The following is a 22,670-nucleotide window of genomic DNA, read 5'->3' as shown; positions in this document are numbered from 1 at the left end:
GTCCTGATTGATGGAGAGAGGAGGCTGGCTTCAGAGGAGCGCAGACAGCGAGGAAGGAGTGTGGAGGTGGAGCAGATCAGAGAGGGAGGAGGTGGGTCGGGTTGTTGAGAGCTTTTAAGAATAAGGAGAAGGACGTTGAACTTAATAGGTAGATTTGTTTTGCAGCCAGTGAGATGGTGACATCCACTATGACACACACATTACAACACAGATGTAACACATTAGAGTGAAGGAAAAAACCTACTGAAAGATCTTTTTTTTGAAAAAGTGTATTTTGCATCATATGTGAGCTTTAAGTCAAATAAAGAGCTGTGCAGGTGGAAAAATAACCAGAATAATGAATGAGAGAAGAAGAAATAAACAATAAATAATCAAGGTACATGATCTAAAATTCTAATCCACATACACATCCATCCATCCATTATCTATACCGCTTTTTATGTTCGGGGTCACAGGGGGCGTGAGGCGAGAGGCGGGGTTACAACCTGGACTGTTCACCAGCCAATCACAGGGCTGACATATAGACACAGACCAGCCACACTCACATTCACAACTACGGACAATTTAGAGTCTCCAGTTAACCTAACGAGCACGTCTTTGGACTGCGGGAGGAAGCCGAAGTACCCGGAGAGAACCCATGTATGCATGAAGAGAACATGCAGACTCCACACAGAGAGGCTCCTGTCAGACGCACACATGACAAATACAAATCAATAAACAGCAAAGTTAGGCTAGCTGATTAAGCTTTTCAATGGCGACACAGGTCTAAAAGTCACTCTGACACGTCTTGTTTTTGTTAAAAGTGTTCTGTAACGACGGCAAGAAAGAACTCAACAAAATGCGTCACACAAGCATGAAATGGAGTTTCCATTTCAGATCATCTACCTGTGACCATGTCGGGGAGAGAAAGAAATGTCTTGCACTTCTACGTCGATAACTCAGATCCCCGAGGAACATTCAAAAACTGACCCCCGTTCAGAAGAGGGATGTGAAGGCTTGAGATAAAACTCAATTTGTGGAGTGACAGACTTTCATGAAAGGATGAAAGGTGAGTAATGGTAAGGACAGTCTTTTTTTCGTATGATGGAGGTCTTGAAAATTCTGATAAATTGTGAAGAGCCATATGTCTGACTTCCATCATAGTCGTGACGGCACATAAAGAGTGAGCAGGGAGTAATCTCTGTGGGTGTGCAGGTGTTACTAAGAGAGTTAGGTTTCCCTATGATCATGTCTGAAATACAAGTCCTACAATTAGGCATATTGTTGTATTACATTGTTTGTCTTTATTCTTTATGTAGCTTCTCGTCCTCATAAATCAGTGGAAAAATGTGTAAGTTAAAGTTGGTGTTTTTTTAATCATCTATCTTTTCCCCCACAGGCAGATAGTGGTCAACAGCTGATCTTTAGAGTTCTAATCAGCATCAAAACTGTCATGTCCAGCTCAGTGTCTTAGGTTGTTTTTATTTCTATCTTGTATTATTTCCTGTTTTGGGTCACTAACTTCTCCTCTCGTTTCAGATCCTTCACTTCCTGCCCTCATGTGTTTCCCACCTGTGTGATTGTCTGCCCCGCCCTGATTGTTCCCAGCTGCATCTCGTTGTCTTCCCCCTCACCCTACTATTTAGTCTGTAGCTTCCCTTCCTTCTGTGCCAGTTCGTCTTTGACCCCTGTGAGAAGCGTTCAAGCCTTTTGTTTCCTCTTTGATCACTTTTTTGGATTGTGTCTGCTTAAAGAGTAAAGACTGTTCCCCCCCAATCAAAGACTGCGTTGTGAGTCGTGCTTTTGGGTTCAGTTACCTGTGGTGTTGTTACAAAAACCATCCTAAATATCATCATCATCAATAAGGTGGTAGGTGTTCATAAAGAGCTGGGTCTTTAGCTTTTTCTTAAAGGTGCAAATGGACACTGCAGATTGAAGGAGTGTGTTAGTTCATTCCACCACCGGGGGGCGACAGAGGAGAAGAGTCTAGTCAGCGTCTTAGGACCCTGCTGTGAAGGTTGGATCAGACGCCTTTCATTGGCAGAGCGTAGTGGGCGGGGGGAAGTGTAGACCTGGATCAGAGAGTTTAGGTAAGAAGTTGTTTGTGACGCTTTTTTGTAAGCGACCGGGAGAGAGGGGGTCTCAGGGGGGCAACGCATGACGTCAAAAAGACAACGCAGAAATGGCAGAAGAAGAGACGGGGCCTAATGCTATGACGCTTACAGAATATTTCCTGCTGTGTTTACTTATCAGCTCGACCCGATTTCACATGGAAATGTTTACTTTATAGGGGGCTTGTAGGGAAAAAAGAAGATAAAGTTGGGGTGAAAATTTATTCCATTTGCATTCACTAATGCAGCTTGCTCCCAAAATGTAGGGACATTTTCATATAGAATGACTTTATTGATCCCAAACTGGGAAATTGTGGTGTTACAGCAGCAGGTTATCAAAGCAAATAAAACAATATAAGAATAGATTCATAAATAAGCACTTAGAGTATAAAAAATAAGAATAGGATGAGATTTATACATCAAGGATTTAACTTCACATTCTTACTGGTTTAAAAAAAATGAAATACAACATTTATTCAGGCTTGTCAACTGAATGTAAAAATACTTGCTGGAGGTAAGAGATGTAAGTTTGCAAAAACAGTTATGACAGTGGTAACTGTGCAATAACAATATAGGGGGTTATCCAGAGCTGTGCAAATTTGTGGCTGTGCAATCAAAGATATACATGTTAAAGTGCAAAATATATGTGAAAGTATGTGAAAACACCATAACTTGACATAGGATAGGAAAGGATTAGATATGATACCATATGATACACTTTATTGACACCATTGGGGGAAATTTGTCTTGGACTCAAAGTGCTGCAAACGTTCAGCCGGCTGAAAAAGCCCCACTTGAGTCCGGGTCGCTGGCAGAGCAGCGCCACGGGAAACATAAAAATTATAAAATCACAAGTAACAAAAATAAAAAAAGCAGAATTCAATCAGAGAATTAAAAGATATTGGATAACACTCTCTTCCCCTCACACGGCTCAGGATGGGTACACTCTGTTAAACAGTATGCGCTCACCAACCGAACTGTTTAAATTCAGGTTTATACACAAACCATAAAGCATGGGAAGCAGCTGAACACAGAGCGACTGCTTTGAGTAGTCTGCGTGCACACTGTTGACACTGGAGCTCACAGCAGAGGGCGGCCGACGTTCTCTGGCTCTGTGTAAATAAGGTGCCACTTCACCCTCGCTCGGCCTCCCTGAGTTTACTGTACGAGACACAAACATGTGAGAGAGAGTACGTTCATACTGGAGAGGAGTGTTTTTCATGATGTGTCTTTCTGTTCTGCTTCTCCGTTTAGAGAGAGCGAGACAGTTTATCCCATACGACCTCCTCCTCCTCTTATGTACAATATATTAAATAAACACTGCAGCTGCTGAGGTCAGGAAGATCCTTTTGTCTGTCATGATGGTCTCTGTGTCTGAGTGGGCGATCAAATTTGTGCCGTGATTTCAGGTGCAGGAATCAGAAACCGGGATACTAGTAGTGTTGTAGTCAAGACCCGACTAAAGGAAACCAGAGTGCTCCCAGACCAAGACCAAGACATTTAGGGATTGAGACCGAGTCAAGACCAAGACCAAGACCAAGACCAAGACCAAGAGGGGATAAAAAATCAAATCATGAATTAATTAAAATGATTTGTTGATTTTAAAAAGGAGCATTTTCCTTCTAATCACAGTGATGATGTGTAAAAATAACTTTTCAGTGGTGAGTCTTGATTTATAATCCGGAGTCCGCCCAGCCTGAGACCGAGACAAGACCGAGTAAAAATGCTTTTGATTCTGAGACGAGACCGAGACCTTCAGAAGGTGATCTCGATCTGGTTAAGTTTAAGAATCTTACTACCTTTGGTGTTAAAGGGATGTGCACAAAAGCTGTGACTGTCCATGAAGTTTGCACAATTTTGCCTATTTCATACCTAAAAAGCGAGACTGATTCAACAGTGTGTTTCAAAGTTCAGGTCCTGGAAATCCCCAGGTCCAGCTCGCTGAGTGTTTGGATGTCAGAGTTTGAATCACTAAACAAACCCATGTGACTCCTCCCCCTGTTTTCCTGCCCAGTCTCCTTCTATTGTAGTACAGAATGTTTCACACAGGCCCTCTGTTTGGACCTGATTGTCCAGACTGAAGTGGTCTGGATCGCAGCCGTCTGTGCTCCAGTGGTCATTAAAGAACAGGGATGAACCCTGAACTGGAGGCGATGGACATCATCGGCCAATAGGAGCCATCATTTGCTAAAAACAAGATAGTACATTTTAAATTAGGCTACATTCCTTTCTTTGTACATACATGCCAAATTTCTGGAATTCCCTTTGTTCCATTATTTTGAAAATCCCTACCGGAAGTGGCTGAGTGTTTCACAGTAAACTTGACGGTTGCACACAAAGCTGCGGAGGGGCTGACATCTCCTCTGCACATCCAGCTCTGTGTTTAGACACTGCTGTGGATACACCACCTCACCGGCTCTGGCTTTAAATATTTCATTTCAACGCTTTTTGATTTTTGATTTTTTTTTTTTTAAACCCCACTTTCATGGAAGTTAAAAAAAAAAAAAAAACGGGATGAAAACGTCTGAAGTGGAATTTAAATGAAGTCTTTCTGTTTTTCTTCCACCGGAGGAGAATTTAAAGATGAAAAGTTTGCTCCTTGTCACGCTGTGTTTCTCCACCTGTCCGCTCATGGTGAGTCCACAACTCAATACCTACTCTTATTTTCTTACAGCATACATTTAAAATTTTTTTAATAATAATTAATGTTAATTATATTAACAAGAAATAAAAGCGGATTTTCAAGGAAGGATAAGTAAAGATATTTAAATATGTAAAGGAGTAACACATCCTATTTGCCTAATTTCAAAATATTAGAATAAAAGGTAGTAGGCTTCATTTTTTTCATGTTTATTTTGGTTAATTATCTGTTTATGTTTTAATTTAGTTGTTGATTAAATGTCCAGAGGTTGCGATAACCGATGCTTAGAGGCGGCTCGGTCGTCTCTCAACCGGAAGTTCGAGGGTTTGATCCCCAGCTCCTGCAGCAACATGTCCGATGTGTCCTTGGGCAAGTCGCTTAACCCCGAATTGCTCCCGCTGCTTCATCGGCGTGTGTATGAATGCGAATGAATGGGATTAGTTACTTCTGAAGGTCTCAACATCTACCATCAGTGTGTGAATGCCGATTCTATTCCTCGATTCTTTCCTCTTATGACAGTAAACTGAATGATCTCGATGATGATGAAGATGTCGGCTTGGGCTTTTAAACACTCACTAACTTTTTTTTTTGTGATAAAAATAACCATTTAGCGCAACCAAAGATGTTTTAGAACAAAGACTTGCCAATTTCTACAATTTTTTTTTACTTCTTCCTCACAATATATGGACCAAATAATGAAAATAACCATCAGTAGCAGATTAAATATGGTTTTTGTTCAAATTGCAAAGTGGAAAAATTAATATTTTTGTCACATGGGGAAACAAAACCAGCAGATATTCACATCGCAGCAACCACAGCCATTGAATATTTGTGAATATTTGAGCATGTTGTGTGTAATCAGTCACGAAATATGTGATTATCTGCATCAAAAATACCGCTGAAAATGGAAAGAACAAAGATTAATTAAGACTAAATTAGAAATTCATTCATTCTGCAGCTGTTTTTCTACATTCAATGAGTGCTTTTAAGACATTTATATCAAATATGTCACTTTTTTCTGCTCCCTAAATTTGAGAATTTGCTTCTTTTTGCTCTCTGGTTTCGACTGGTTGTCGCCTACAGCAAGTTTACTGTGTCTCACTTTTTGGTTTCTGAACACAATTTTCCATCATTTCCAGCATGTTCATAGAGAAAATAATATATATAATATCGTCTCAGGGCATCTGAAGTCGCGTCAATGCATTTCTTCTTTCTCCTTCATTGATGTCATCTGTCAGAAAAAGAGTCTCACAGTCGGTCGTCTCCAGCTCTCCTCCAGCTGATATCTTACTTCTTTCTGTCACTCCGTCACACATGATCTGTCTTCTTCTGTGTTGATCCAACCTCACAGGATAAACACTCTCTTTTTCCCATGAGCCTCCTCTGACTGAGAGCAGACCGCGGCTGTCAAAAACGTTCAAATCAGCCAAACTAATGTGGTGCATAACATATGAAGAAACGCTGTCTCCTCTAGTAAGGCTACAAAAGCCAAGTCTCCAGCTGTCCCTCATCCATCCTGAACATTTATCTTCTGCTCGGGATTAAGTCGCTCTCTTTGCTCGAGGGCGCTTCAGAGGGAACTGATAAACCCCGACATACTGCTGTTTTTCAGCTGAAAATTTAAATACATTTTTATTCTAACAACAAATAACAAAATAAGTCTTTTTAGTTTGGTGTAAATGTTGCATGCAATATTCCTGTGAAAACAAAAAGGGTTGTCAATGAAAGTCTGAAGAGATATGAGGGCAAATTGGGCCGAACACATGACATCCTGCAGTGGTTTGGAGCGGAGGTTGTGCACGTCCTCAGAAATTAATGCTATACGCGTCCACAAGATGTAATCTGCATATATAACCACTAGGAGCAGTGTAGAGTTGGATGGTGATAAAACAGGAAATGCCAACATGAGAGACACCAGAGAGAGAGCCGCTACAACAATTTGCAGAAAGTTTAGAAGACACTATGATGTGTCATTGCCGCTGCATAGCTGGCGACAGGTCATGTCTACTTCGGTGTTTTAAGCCGTCTGATTTATGTGGTGCTCCCTCTAGGGGAATCTTCTGGTAACACGCCTTGTACAGAGGCGAGCATGTGAACATTTATGCTCACTACACAGCAGGTTGTCTATACAAACGCGGGGTTCAAGTGCAAGAATATTTGAGCCCTAAGACTTCGCTTAAAAACTACTTACACCTGTGGTTCCCAAAATGGGGGTCGGGACCCCCAGGGGGGTCGCCAGCCACCAAGAGGGGGGTCGCGAGATGCCTTCCATAAAAAATAAAAAAAATCATTTAAAAGTGCATAAGTATATATTTTTACCCATTTTAGTAAATATACAAAAAGTAGTCCAACGTCATATAAGGCAGTATCATTTAGTGAACATGTGTACTTTTTTTATTGTTTTTAGGCTGTTGTATTATTTTGTGTTACTAATTTTTGGATAGGTTTATTAGTGTGTGCGTGGCTGTCTCTACGTTATATACCACCTTATATATAACTAACCACCTTAAAGAACAGTGGGGGGTCCCAAGTTTCTGTCACCCTTATTTTGGGGGTCACGACCTGAAAAGTTTGGGAGCCCCTGGCTTACACACTTACATTGGCTGTAGGTAAGGACTATACATTTTTTCTCCTAACTAGTCAAACATTTTCTGAAAACATTTGTTGTCTTCGTTCAGTGAAAACACTCAGGAAGACATCGATGATTTTTCAGGGATCTTAGCTAAAACAAATAGTGACTTCTGACACTTCCTTTTCTTTACCCTTGTCATTGATTCAAAACAGGCAGGTGGACCCACAATACAGATCCAAACTGAGTTCCAGATCATGGCAGGAGCTGTGTTTATCGTACAAAGTCTGACGTTGCCATGGGTTACTGGCTGGTCTGAAGCAGGACGATCTGACATGTGTGAGCGGGGTGGTAGTTTCTGCGTTTCCTTAATCTTTGGAATCAGAGGCTGGTTGAGTTACGGAGGTTCGGGGTCTTGGAGCTGGGGGGGGGGGGCGGATTTATGGAGGGCAGATGGGCATGGAGATCTGGAGACAGGGGAAAGACGGGGGGGGGGGGGGGGGGGTGTAATGTGACAAAACAAGGTGAGCCTGAGATGAATACCACGCTGGGTAAACGATCAACCTGGAGAGGAGTGGAACACTGAGTCAAGACTTTTATCTTGCAGAGATTGTAGGTGGGTTGATTGCAGATGTGTAGCTGGTTGTGCAGGCTCCAATGAACACACACACACACACACACACACACACACACACACACACACACACACACACACACACACACAGAGGACAACAGGAGGGACGGGATGTGAGTGGACAAACTCCACCAGCCTACTCATGTGTGTTCATAGAGATTTATGGTGTTATGATGACGAGTTTGGAATGGAAACATGTCGGTATTTAAGAAGGAGGCTCGTTTATATTCTGTGTTAAGATAGAAAGAAGTGGACACATAAATGTGCCATCAGAAAAAAAAACAACTGCCTGAAACCTACAACGATAAATTTGGACCAAGTGTTCTGATTGGACGATAGGTATTCCCCGACAAGGGTGCTAAGTAAAAGAGCTTTCGCTATTATAGCTATGTCCTGTTTGAGCTGCGGCTTCCTGCGGGAGACTTCAAGTTGCAAACAAGTGATTCTCTTTTTCTTTTTCCACCGCTTATTTTGATACAACTCTTAGTTGTAGGGAGGGCGGCAGTAGCTCAGTCTGTAGGGACTCGGGTTGGGAACCGGAGGGTCGCCGCTTTAAGTCCCGGTGCGGACCGAATATGGAAGTTGGTCTGGTAGCTGGAGAGGTGCCAGATCACCTCCTGAGCACTGCCGAGGTGCCCTTGAGCAAGGCACCAAACCCCCTCCCCACCATCAGCTCAGGAGCGCCCGCTGTTGGCCGTTCCGTCACTCTGGCTTCTCTCCATTAGTGCATGTCCATAGGATCCTGTTTCTGCATGTGTGTATTTCAGCCTATGTGTGTGTTCATGACTTACAGAGTGTAAAAACTGAAATTTCCCCTTGTGGGGATCAATAAAGTAAATCTTAAATCTTAGTTTTACCTCCACCCATTTTTATTTTTTGATTGTTTTTGTTTTGTTTCTTTTGTTTGTTTTTTCCTTTGTTTTACTGTGTTTTGTTTTGTCCTGGCTTTATGGAGAGGTGAAGTGTACCTCTTGGACAGTAAGCAGTGCAGCACTTGAGAAGCAAGTAAAAAAAACACAGAAACTATCCCGGTGATAGCTGATAGGTTCAGCTGTGATCATCTGTGGTCAAAATGATAGCTGTTTGTACCTGTTTGTGTATGATTTCTGCAGCCTCAGTTCACCAGAGGAGAGCAGAGGGACTCAGGTGGGAACACACTCCCGCCCACAGAGGCATATTAAGTTCATCCGCCTGAACGTGGGCTGCAGGATAGCCAGATCTAAATCAAATCACAGCAGGATTCAGAGAGAAAACTGGGTTTATAAGGAACGAGCCAGCGGAGAGGGGATCATGTTGAAAACGTAGACACTGCCAGGCAGCGCTCGACCTGGAAGTCATCCAAGTTGTTTTTAGTTGATATTATCTGGCAGAACAAAATGTAGCAGACGCCCGATACACTGTTTAGGATGTGTTTTTCTTGACGACAGAGGAACCTCTCGTGCGCTTTTAAAACAGCCGAGTAGAGATTTACAGACCTGTGAGGTTAGAAATGTAACCTGAAGTAAACAGAAAAAAACTGTTGAAATGTGAAATGTGTCGGCGCAATTCAGTCATGGAATGTATCGAAATGCTTCTCCGATGACTAATCAGGTTGAAGTGAAATGTAAGAATGTAGAGAAACGAAGAAAAACCGACTGGAAGCTTTTACTTTGTCACAACCAAGGCTCATTGAGCTGGACAAACAGGGAGACCACCACCACCGTTTTAAAGTTATGTAAACAAGGGTATCCTAATAAGAGAATATGCAGTCTGTAAATCAGAGGTGGTTGCAATGAGCACAAACCAAAGTAAGTGTTGACAAGAGAGAGAGACAGAGACAGAGAGAGAGACAGAGACAGAGAGAGAGAGACATTGTATTTGTTTACTGTATATATTGTAATCATTTGTTGTTCATAATGTTTTCTGTACTGCTTTGGCAACATGGATTGTTGATCTGTCATGTTAATAAAGCTCATTTGAATTGAATTGAATTGAATTGAGAGAGAGAGAGTGAGAGAGACAGAGAGAGAGAGAGAGAAGCCATCTTAAATACTCAGGCCCAGTCTGCTCAGGTGCATGACATCAAATGAACTGGCTCCGCCCCTTTCTACCTGAAGGCAACCTGAGTGGGGGAGAGACACAGGGTAACACAAACTGAGCAGACAACCAAAGAGCAGAAAATGTGGATATTGTGGTGCAACAACGGAGGAAAGAAAAGGAAAGTTTATTTTTTTGTTTTCCCAGTTTTTTTGATGCAGAGATAATGTCTGTTGATTCATGAGCTGCACGACGCAAATGCAAAACAGGGAGCCCGTTAGATGTGAATGAATAGAAATAGTTACTAATAGCAATATCTGCTATGCTGTCCACAGACGATCCATTGGAGAGCCCACACTCTGACACTGAGAAGTGACATCTGGAAAGAGACTGAAACAAAGATGAAGACATGTAGTGGTTAAATATAAAGACTGAAGGATCTAAAGTTTGTCAACACCTGCCTCAACTCTCAGCCTGTCGTGAAGTTGACTGAAAGTTAAACTGAGACAGGATTTCCAACATGGTGGCTGCTGCTGATGAGCCTCCAGAGCCCCCTGCTCCACTGCAAAATTCACCTACCTGTCTGAGAATTCAGCTTATTGGGTTTTATCTTCAGTAAGGTTAATTCCCTTGAAGCCAAATATTCCTCAGGGATAAAATTCAACTCTCAAACATTCAGAACTGGTACATTTCTTTGGGGAACTTTTGCCAAAGTTTGAGGAAAATATTAGATTCTGATGTTGTCCGTTATTGGCTCTTATCAGTCGGCCGTCTTCTTATTGTTCCCTATTTTTGAAGGCATTCAGCCGTCAGCTCGGTCGATTATAATTGGATGTTTTGCAAGACTCAAACCTTTTAACAAGTGTGTGAGATTACTGCGGGCTTCTCTACAATGCACGCTTTAATGGTGCAAAGTGCTGTGATTGAATGGAAGAGGGAGCAGGGCTGCACACGGCAGAAGTGTCGAGGTCAAAAAGAGCAGCAGCAGCAGGTGGAGGATAATAACAGCAGATTAGTCGGGTTCTCCTCTTCCACCGTCTTCCCTCTCCGCAATTTTGACAAAGTGGAGACCGCAGACTGAAGGAGAGGATCCAGCCGAGCCACCAGACCACACACCTCCTGTTTTCAGTAACATGTCACAGAAACATGCCTGATCAGACGTGTCTTCATAGCATTAATGGAGGATGATTGACAGGTTTGATAATTCAATACTTTTCAATACCCAGCATTTCGAAACGATGCAATCTCCATTATTCAAATAATCAATAGTATCCAAAAGTACCGACGCTTAAAAAAAAAAACTGAATCTGTTCTGTCCTTTTTTTTTTTTTTCTTTTTTTTTTACTAAAAGCTGCAGCCTGCAAAAGAAAGAGAGAGCACTGCCTGAGCTACACACCATACTTGTTGAACATATTCGTGCAGACATTGTGCAGGAGTTTTCCTGCTATTTTTTTGTCATCAAAATTTTAAAAAACTTACACAATGTTGGGTTTTTAGGACTTATATTTGTCTCCAATGATCTTTCAGGCTATTGATGGCCTGGTCCACATGTCCGCGCTGCATTCCACTTGACTTGTTGTTTTCAGACAGTCAGGCCAGCTGAGTCTCTGCTCAAACGACTTCCTCACCTTTGACTTCCTGTAGCCCAAGCTGAGGGATTTGAGTGGAAACTGCAGGGTGTGTCTCCCGAACGGTGCAGCATTGGAAAAATCAACGAGGGAGGCCTGTCCATTCCCAGATGTAGTTGTTGGCTTTTGCATCGATCTTCAGAGGTGTTATCAAAGTCTAGTTACAAACCTTCTCTGTATCTGTTATCTTTTCTTCATATCTGTTTGTTTGAGGGCTTATGATCAGAATATCTGTCCAAACGTTGACCTTAAAGGCTTTATATGTGATTTTTCACACTTAAATATAATAGAAATCAAGTATATCCTCTGAAAATAACTCTGTGAGTCATCACTGTCTACAATGGGTGTAACACCCGAGTCCCACTGTCTGTGATGTTTTCAGAGTTTTCAGAGTCCTATCTTCAGTTTGTTTACATCGCCAGGACGGCCGGCTGACTCCTCCCCTCGAGTATAAAAGTTGTTTAATTGAGGGACTAGAGAAAAGAAGAATAACATACTGTACTCACTGCTTAACTGTGTTTCTAGATCACGCTCATTTCAGGTAAATTTACATGCAGTGTGAAGATACCAGCATAATAAAGATCGCTAGCATTAGCATGCTAACACAACAATGCAGCGCAAGTTGTTTTGGTTTCATGCTGGAACCCATCTGCTGGATCAAAAAATCGCATATAAAGCCTTTAACATAATTAGAAGAATATGTACTTATTTCAGTTGAAGTACAGCTGGAGCAACAAAAGTTTCAGTCTGATTAAATCAGCCAAAGTTATGAATCATAGGGCTAAAAATCCTCTTGCATCCAAGGGCTAGAAACTACAACTTTTCCATCACAGAGTATCTAAAATTTTGAGAATGCCTCTTTAAGGCATCCAACCTTTTCAAATTCCCCTTACTACATGAATATATATTGTACTTTCTGTGTGAGTGAGTGTCGTTTTCTTCTAAAGGAAAGACAAAAACAGACTTTTTTTTTCAGATCTGTTTGTGTGTGAGTATTTAGGCCACAGAAAGCAGCGAGGCATAACCGCTCATGATTAAGCATAGCGCTCTGATTTTGTTGCTTTTGTGCCGTGAGCATGAACATTAACACGATGAGGGATGAAACGCTCTCCCCCCCATTGTACAGCAGCCAGCACCACAACACAACCCGAGTATAATGGGATTCTAAAAATATTAACGGCTCTGTTTTGGTGTTGGCGTCTTGTTGGTCTCATAATCTGGTATACATTTGGTGTGTATTTGTCTGATAAACTCTGTGCACTGTTTAATCCCCATGGATAAAAGCATCAGTTACAATCCCCTAAATTTGACAGGAATCTCAATGCTTGTTTTTTTTTTTTACATTTTCTTGAATAAATCTGGAGAAAACCTTCTAATCTGTAACAAAATGGATCCTGCACAATGCAGTAAGGGTTGTTTAAAGGAGGAATATGTGATTTTACACACTTAAATGTAGCAGAAATCAAATAAAATCCTCTGAAAATAACTCTGTGAGTCTCGCTGTCTGTGATGTTTTTCCGAGCTTTTCCGAGCAGTATCTATAGCATGTTTACATCGCAGGTTCCTCCCCTCGTGTATAAAAGTTCTTTAATTGAGGGACTAGAGAAAAGAAGAATAACATACTGTACTCACTGCTTAACTGTGTTTCTAGATCACGCTCATTTCAGGTAAATTTACATGCAGTGTGAAGATACGAGCGTAATAAAGATCGCTAGCATTAGCATGTTAACACAACAATGCAGCGCGAGTTGTTTTGGTTTCATGCTGGTGCTCAAGGGCGACATCTGCTGGATCAAAAAATCGCATATTATTCATAGTAGTGCACATGGAGAAGCCGGGATGGAGCTGAGGTTGAAACCTAACTGAGTTCATGAATTAGAAACCCTTTTCAGACTGCTTTTTTTTTCTGCAAAAAGTTCCGTAGCTAAGCTCAGTCGTCATCACTTCGCTTTAAACCCCGATGTTATACGCTCCTGTGACGCTTCGACTTCAATCTGAATGTTGCAGAGGTGTAATGAGGGGATGAAGTAATCCCCCCTCTGTACCGTCAGAGAAGGTATAACAGAGCGGGGCAGCACAGCGCAGTGTGTGTGTGTGTGTGTGTGTGTGTGTGTGTGTGTGTGTGTGTGTGTGTGTGTGTGTGTGTGTGTGTGTGTGTGTGTGTATACATCCAACTGTGTGTTTATGTGGTAAAATACTGGCAGCTGTGGTTGCCAGAAATTTACCGTAAAAAAGACGATGACAATGTCTCAGACATTCGATATATTGTTTGGGCAACCGTAAATTTTACGGTAGACGACTGTTATTTATTTACGGTAAATTACTATGAAAATAACATATATATATATTATAAACCTGAATACGGTTATTTGCTGTAAAAATAACAGTTATATTATAAACCTTTATACAGTTTATCTCAGTAATAAACACAGTAAAACTGTAATACGGTACTTTATTGAAACTACTTCAATTTAACGGTAAATTACCGGCAGCTGTGGTTGCCAGTTGCGAGCCAAGGCACGGACCATCACTTGTCAAACTATGACAAGCTTTTTGCATAACAGATTGAACTGATTGGATAACTTATCAACATGCGACTCCGCACCTTGAGATTGAAGGTGTAAATATTGCAGCTTTAAACTGCAGTCTGAGTAGGGCTACAGTCTAGGATCCTCAAAGAGTATTTTTATTTGCACGGCTTAGATTCGCTGAGGCCTAAAGGTCAGAGTATAATCATGGCTTGTTACTGAAGGAACCAGCTGGTGAAAATGAACGAGCAGCGGTCCTCCCTTCCTCTCCTGCAGAGAGCCCTCGAGCGAGGCACGGCCTGCTCTAAAATGTTCTGATAAATTCTGCAGATTAACCAAATGTGTGCATAAAAGGAACAAGAGCGGGTTGGAAGCGGGGGGCTTGGGTGGTCTCCCCTGCAGCGTGATTACTGTGATGAAAGAAATCAGGACACATTTCCCTCCCTGTGTCTATGTAATCTGATGTATCCTTTTCACTGGCTCAGATAAGGACTGCTCACTCTCTTTATTATGAAGTCTTTGCTTTGGGGATCTGTTATTGGAACACACTTCCCTGTTTGATGCTGCTTGATACCATGTTTGCACTTTCGGCTGTTTTGCTCTGATTCATTTCCTCAAGTCGACAACAGGCTAAAGATTTATCTTCTTCATGATTATTCGTCTTTAATGGTTCAGCCGGTTTCTCACATTCTGCAAAATCATCAGTACGTACATGTCACTGCACATTATAAAGGGGATATCTAATGTGACTCAGTAGAATAAGTCTTGCTGGTGTTTTGCATCTGAAACAAAAAACACAAAAAAGGTGGATCAGTGGTTTGTACATGTGTGGTTGGCACTGCTAGTTGAAGTTTCAAACACCTGGACTGAAGCTTTCGCTGAAGCCGTCTCCTAAAGGTTTTGAAGAAGAATGTCATTTGTTGGAGGTCAAACATGATGGCCGACAAATTCAGCGTTTGATGTTTTCTCTGCAGTGATGAACCATGAGACGCCACAGGCACCAATCTGACTCATTGTCTCTGCACGCAAACTCTCATTTCCACCCATCCTCCCATTCCCATCATCACCATCATCATCATCGAGTTAGGACCATTATGTGAAATGTTTCGTAGATGATGTGGAGATAGAAGCTTTTCTCTTGCCCGCTTCCATCGCTGCAACACCTGTCGCCTTAAAAGCGCCTACCTTCTCTGGTCCTAACAAATCCAGAGCATTCAGGAGCAGAATCTAAAGTTAGAAGGAGGACATACTGACTGCTGCATTGTTGTCAGAGAAGCCAGCACTTCAACATAGCTCGCTCTGATGTCTGATGGTAAAGTCAGACTTGAACTGGAAATCTTTAAGTGCCAAAAAAGACCCTTTCCAATGCAACCTGTGTGTTGTTGGGGCGGAAGTAGCTCAGTCTGTAAGGACTTGGGTTGGGAACCAGAGAGTCGTTGGTTAAAGTTCTGGTGTGGACTAAAATATGGAAGTTGGTTCTGGTAGCTGGAGAGGTGACAGGGCACTTCCCGAGTACTGCAGAGGCGCCCTTGAGCAAGGCACCAAAACCGCATTAATTGTGGTGTGCTCCCTGTGTAGCAGTCCCACTCAGACATCTCTCCACTAATGCATGTCCACAGGTCCTGTTTGTGCATGTGTGTGATTTGGGTCTATGTGTGTGAGATGCCACAATAACAAGAGTATGAACTGGAATTTCCCTCAGGGAATATTAAAGTATGTAAAATTAAAAAGATAAAATAATTAACTCTTTTAGATTTACACTGTGGTGAGTATTTAGATTTTACATGGGCATCAAAGTCAGCAGCATCCATTCATAGTAAAGTGTGTGTGTCTGTGTGTGAAGCTTCTAAAGGATGTGAACCTGCTGTCAGCACACACACCGGTCTGAGACAGGTACGCCACTCAGGCTTACAAATGTCTTTGACTTTAAACATCAAAGGAGATGTACGGCGAGGAGGAGAAGAAGAAAGAGGAGTGAAATGGAAAAGGAGGTGAAGTTGGATGAAGCCACCAAAAAGCAACAATCTGACGCAGACTGGTGAACTCGTGTGAAAGAAAGACAGAGCAACAGATCAAAGCTCTGTGCTTCCTTCTTTTCTTTCTGTGCAGGGATCTTCACGTGTTCTCTGAGGAAGAACGTTTGATCTTTGATGAATAGATTTTTGTAGTGGATGCACCTAACACTTCTGGTTCAACATGAAATTGCATGAAGTTGTGCTGTGACAGCTACAGAGGCTTTTTAGGTCGGGTACAATCACTTCTATCTGAACCACTTCTCTTGCCCGCTTCCATCGCTGCAACACCTGTTGACCTGATAACTGCTCTCATATCTGACAAACAGAGGGGTGTCCAAAACGGCCGTGTGGGGGTCAGCCTTAAAAGCGCCTACCTTCTCTGGTCCAAACAAATCCAGAGCTTTCAGGAGCAGAATCTAAAGTTAGAAGGAGGACATACTGGCTGCTGCATTGTTGTCAGAGAAGCCAGCACTTCAACATAGCATGTTTCCTTAATGTCTGATCATAAAGTAAGGTACCTTTATCATTTCACTCAGTAGATATCTTACAAATTGGACCTATAAACTTGAGGAATATTAAATCTGTTGGCAATAAGTGTTTTCGTTTGCGTGTTGTATTCGGCCTCTTGTGTGCCCGTGACATCAGAATATTCCTCATGTAGCCGTGATGCAACCAGACCGCAGCATTAACACAGCTCTTTATTAGTGCTGGAATCAGACCAGGCGCTTATTTCTTTAACAAATACACACACTGCGTAAACTGAATATGTTGTGTGATCATCACAGTGCAGCTTAAACTCATGCACACACACACACACACACACACACACACACACACACACACACACACACACACACACACACACTCTGAAGCTGATGTTGTGATTCCAAAATATGGATGGTGGGTTGTTGTGGTTTGTTGTTTGCGCTGCAGGATTTACGTGGCTCACAGAACATTAGTTCATCTGCGTCTGCTGATTTTAAACACACACACACACACACACACACACACACACACACACACACACACACACACACACACACACAAACACACACACATGGTGCACAGGGAGTTGCTATAAGCAGCTTATCTTGACTGTGTATTTATCTGTTAATCATAACTGTGATTTTCCTTCTGTGCGCCTCGTCCAATGACATCCTTTAAACTATTTACATGAAAACAGAAAATGGACGACAACATGAAGAAATACACACACTGATGGGAGTGTAACCGTGCATAGAGGTCAAGGTTCAGTTTGTACGTGTTCGGCTCAACGGGCAACAAGCAACTTCCCTAGCATCTAACGCTAACTCCCTTTGATAGTCGGTGCAGCCTGCAGTGTTTTGAACAGGCGAAATAAAAAGCAGCACCTAAATTAAAAACATCTGATTGAAAGTATAAAATAAGACAACGTCAAATGTCATGTTTAGGAGTCATGTAACATATTTAGGATTTCCGCCATATAGCTTTAGGTGTCTCAGGAATCAAGAGATCCATCTGTTGTTAGCATAGACTGTAAATATGAATGGATGAAGCCTGAGTGACGTCACCCGTCTGTTCCTGCAGGGGGTGTCAGAGTCCCATCGATGGCGGTCTCCATGCTGGAAATTCTGTCTTTCAGTCAACCTAACTACAGGCCCCCCCATCGGTGCCATGCTCAAGGGCCCCTTTGCAGTGCTTAGGAAGTGAACTGGTTCCAGCTTGCAGAACCATTTCCAGACTTGGTTTGACTTGAACCAGTGACCCTCCAGTTCCCAATCCAAGTCCCTACAAACCGAGCTGTTAACTCTCACTTTTGTGAAGTTAATTCACTCAAGAGAAACGCTACTTCAGAGGCAACTTAAAAAAAAAGCTTCATTGGGTCACGCTGGTGGCGCAGTGGCAGGGTGCACGTCCCCTGTGTCGAGACTCTCGTCTCAAGCGGTAGGCCCAGGTTCACTTCCACCCGTGGCCCTTTTCCGCATGTCATTCCCTGGTTTCTGACTCTATCCACTGTCCTCCCTCTGAATTAAAGGCACGAAAAAGCCCAAAATAAATCTTTAAAAAAATAAAATAAATAAAGCTTCATAACATGTACTTAATAATGTTTAAATATTGTACCATATTCATTTGAATGTTTTCTTAATTTCTCCTTAAAAAAGGTAAACGTTAAGCAACAATTACAAACGACACGTCTTTGAGTTATTTTAATGTTTGAAATCACATCAAATGTTTGTTCAAATGTAACGTTTGAATATTTATTCTCTCTATGTTACTCTGAAAAAGAGATGTTGTAATGATCTCCTGGTTGATGCAGCATGGACGCCACTTTGAGCCGATGTAACACACAAGTCTTTTCCTCCACAGGTGGCCGGACGACACCCGACCTGTAACTTTATGTTGGAGGTGGAGAGAGACCAGGTGGAGTGTCTGCGGAGGCTGAAGGAGGAGGAGGAGTCAGCGGGCAGTAGTACAGGTCAGAATCACTCACTAAAAACGTTTTTTAATCATGGTTAATCTCATGTTGTTTTGTCCCTTCAGGCTCTCCGTAGATAGTGGTCCTCAGTGTCTCCCTGTAGTCTCAGTGATGTAAAAGAAGAACACTGCTGCATCTTTGAATGTCTCATTTCACTTTAACAAACTCTCAGACAGCTCAGCTGACGAGTCCAAAGTCATATCCACCTTATGACATCACACATTGACCTCATGACATCACACATTGACCTTTGTTACCGTTCCTTTGAGATGTTTGACATCAGTTTGGGATCCCTAACTACTTCCTGTTTCTGTGCTTAACTTCATGTCCTAACCGTCCATCTACAGGAAGGGCCTTACTGTATTTCAAAATAAAAGCAGGGTTGAATTAAGACAGCAAGGAAAGTACTCCCAGCTCTAGACAGTATACAATTTCAAAATAAAAGCCTAACAATTTCTATTTCTTATAGGAAATAATGGAATTTGAAACATGCAATTAAATATGTGATTAATCGTTATTAACTTTAGAAATTTGGAGAATAATCACGATTGCATTTTTTCAAAACTTTTGTAAGCTTTATTTAAAAATAAACAAGATGGAGAACAGGTAGAGTAAAGATGTTCAAACCTTTGCCATGTAAGGACGTGAGCAGCCTTCACATCAGCGTTTAATCCCACATTTTGTATTCTGTCCAACATTTGATCTGTTTTTCTGCATAAAATGAAACCAGCAGCAGATTCCAGGTCAGGCCATTTTTTGTCTCCTTTTGAATGAATGCATGCCGGGCTCAGAGTTTCTGTGGGACGCAGCGAGGAATGTGGAACCTCACCTGACCTCTGAAGATGACTAATCAGATTATATCTCATGTTGAATTATGAGATTGTTACTCCGCCTGACCGAATATAGACAAGACTAAAATTAAACATACACAGAATCCTCCTTTATGTATTTTAGAAATCTGATGTTGAACGCCAGGATTCTGCAGTGTCTGCACAGTTTTTGATAAAGCCAATCTAATCTGTTGTATGATGAACTGTGCGAAACAGAAATAAACGCCTGATAAATGTATGTCAGAACACAAACACTGTCCTGTACACGTTATGAATCTTAATTTAATTTATCCTTTATTCAGCAGGGAGAACACACAGAGAGGTGTGAGGTCTCTTTTCAAGGAGTGCCCTGCAGCAATGCCATGAAAGGATAGAAGAAGACGATAAAAAATGCATATATAACACAGATTAAAGTAACAACAAAAGCATTCATCAACACACACTGACTGATGCAAATACGCTCTGGTTGAAGAGTTACCTTGCAAAGACTTTCCTTCAGTAGTTCAGTCACACGCTCTTTAAAAACATTGTGTGAAACCAGAGGTGGAAACTAACCCCTAAATTCCATCAGATGCATGATTGGTCAGATTTGAAATATAGTCAAGGCTTCTCTTTTTACCGGGTGCTGGAGCACGGTGCATCAATTCACCACAGAGCAGATCAAGTGGGACAGGAAGTTAGACGCTGAAACAACATTCAAAACACCCGGTTACTTTTGCAGAATAAAACACTCTGTTTTTAATTTAGTCATTTCTGCCAGATGCCGGGGCACAACGCATCAATTTACCACAGAGCAGACCGAGAGGGACAGGAAGTAAGACACTGAAAGAGCATTAAAACATCATTTTCAGAATAAAACATTCTGTTTATACTTTAGTCCATGTGTGTGCTTCCACTGGCTCCCCGTCTGCAAAAGATGCGCAAAGCTTTTATTTTATCTGGAGTACGGCGCATTAATGAACCACAGAGCAGATCGAGCGGGACAGGAAGTCAGACACCGAAACAACAATAAAAACATCTGGTTAAATGTCAGAATGAAACACTCTGTTTTAACGGCTCAGAACAACAACCTTATGTGTGTTTGTTGATGCTGTTACGCGTTTCATTTATAATTACTGCGGGGGCTCTTGTGTCTCGGCGCTGTGTGGCACGCTGCAGCCACACTAAAAAGCACTCTTTCCCCATTAAGCCCCTAACTCTGTATTTTTAGACTGACCCAGTTTAGAGCTCTGGTGGTACAGATAGAGGTTTTTTGTAGACGGATGGGAAGTCAGGTAAGGGGGGTAGTTGACCAATGAGAGCCTTGTGTAAATAATAAACAAAATGCTACACAGAGTGATACAGGTCGCATGGGTGAGTACACAAACTGTCACCATTGATAAAACGAAGAGCACTTTGAAGAATGACATCCTTACAGTTTCATAGAGCGTCTCCATTGTCCAAAACTGGAAACAATGAGGCCTGCACAATCTTTTTACTAGTTCTTCTTCTCAAGCAAGACTCATTCCTGTAAAGAATACTTGTTTCTGACATTTCTGTCCTGGTGAAAACATACTTTTTGCTTCATTATCCAGGCGCTGAATTGCCTTGACTCCTTCTTAATAATGAAATAAACTGTAGCTGTACTTACTGATGTAAAATCCAGTTAGTTTGAGTTTAAAATAAACAAGTGTTATCTCGAGATGCTTTACAAAAGAGCATATGGGATCATATGCAGGAAGGATTTATATTCCTTGGGTTCCTGTTGTCCACTCTTCCTTGCCCCTAAGGTCGGGTCAGAGCAGGATGTGCATGAATGAGGACGGCGGTGGTTGAGGGGACAACACAGTCCGATGGTGGCTGCTGGGAGTCAGGACCTTTTTTTTTTAAATCAAGGGTTTCACAAAGTGCTTTGACACAAGAAGGAGCATAAAGCCTAAGAATCCAACAACAACTGAACCCGACAAACAACAGAACCCCCGGACATCATCAGCAACAATAATAACTCAATATAACTCATAATAACCCAGGCAACTCGAGACCAAGGGGACTGAAGATCCAAGAAGATAAGTGAGCAGTTAAAAGAGAAAGAGACAATAAAAAAGTGGTAAGATGCTGTTAAAGAGATTTCTTAAAAAATATTTTTAAAATTAGATAAGAGGGGGTCGTATTAGCTTTGAATGGAAATAAACGAAAACAGCCAAAGCTTTAAATAGATTCAAGGCAATGAAAAGGTAAAAGCACTCGGAGCAGTGAAAAGGAACAGAACTCAATAAAAAGAGACAAAAGTAATAAATCGAGAAGAGAAACTGCTTAATTAAAAACCTTCAAAAATGAATAAAACCATAAATGAATCCAAAGGAGCAAACAAATGAAGTGAGTATTGAAGGGGGCATGACGTAATGAGAAGAATAGAAGAAGTATCATCGGCTAAAAGATTAGTTTAAAATATGACGGTTTGATCAAACTTTCCTTTTTTCCTTCTGGATGTTTCAGCAGCTTATCTACCTCTAAAATGCTCATGCAGTCATGTCATGTACTTACGGTAATTATCTTCTTACGCGCAGTCGGCGGTCTTATGTGAGGCGGATTGTGCACGTAAAACAAATTAATTATGAGTTGGGGTTTTTTGTGTGTGTGTGTTTTACAGACGCGACAGTGAAGCCTAAAAAAGCAGTGTTGTGTTAGCCTGAGTGTTCCTGCAGTGTTAACGAGGCTGACTTTGCTCTCTGGACAACCGAGTCCCCCCCTGCTGTGTTAATTAAAGCTCAATGACACGAAGAAGAGCTAAATAATAACATGGCTCAAATTGTCCACGGGGGAAAAAAAATCTGCTGGGAAAAGCAGTTTTCTTTCAGAGTTGATTTCTTTCATTCGCTCGGGCTAACAGGCTCTCATGCTTTTGTCTGATTCTGCAGCTCTGCTTAACATCTCCAAACAAGACGCTTAAACGTTGAGCTCTATCGGGGGGTGGGGGGGGATCGGCCCTCCAAACCTCACATGACACCGACTTCTTCAACAAACAGGGCCCGGGTTTAGACTGAAAAATCAGGATCATTTTGCTTTTCCAAACAAGTAGTTGTGACGATACCAGAACTTAAACTTCAATGTTAAACTAGGGGAAAATCAAAAGAGAGGCAAACAATATTCTGTTATTTCCATAGACTCAAAACTTTAATGGAAGCAGCTTGAGTGATGTTGGCCATTGGTTTTCTGAAGGGATGTTTTAGAAGCTTATCCATGGTGGCTGCCATGTTGGAAATGAGGACTCGATCAAACATGTGG

At 41.7% G+C, this 22,670-nt stretch overlaps 1 protein-coding gene across 1 annotated transcript in view; it reads left to right on the top strand.

Annotated features, from left to right (window-relative positions):
• The first annotated feature begins 4,245 nt into the window (after positions 1-4,245).
• LOC110001931 (vasoactive intestinal polypeptide receptor 2) overlaps positions 4,246-22,670 on the top strand; it is a 42,267-nt gene continuing 23,842 nt past the window's right edge. Inside the window, exons 1-2 of the mRNA XM_020657513.3 lie at positions 4,246-4,724; positions 18,468-18,576. Coding sequence (XP_020513169.1) covers positions 4,674-4,724; positions 18,468-18,576 — 160 coding nt within the window. The 5' untranslated portion in view covers positions 4,246-4,673. The remainder of the gene's footprint in view (positions 4,725-18,467; positions 18,577-22,670) is intronic.

Source organism: Labrus bergylta, chromosome 4 (genome assembly GCF_963930695.1).
Source record: "Labrus bergylta chromosome 4, fLabBer1.1, whole genome shotgun sequence".
NCBI lineage: Eukaryota > Metazoa > Chordata > Actinopteri > Labriformes > Labridae > Labrus > Labrus bergylta.
The sequence above is the reverse complement of the archived record's forward strand: the minus strand, read 5'-3'. Positions and strand labels throughout refer to the sequence as shown.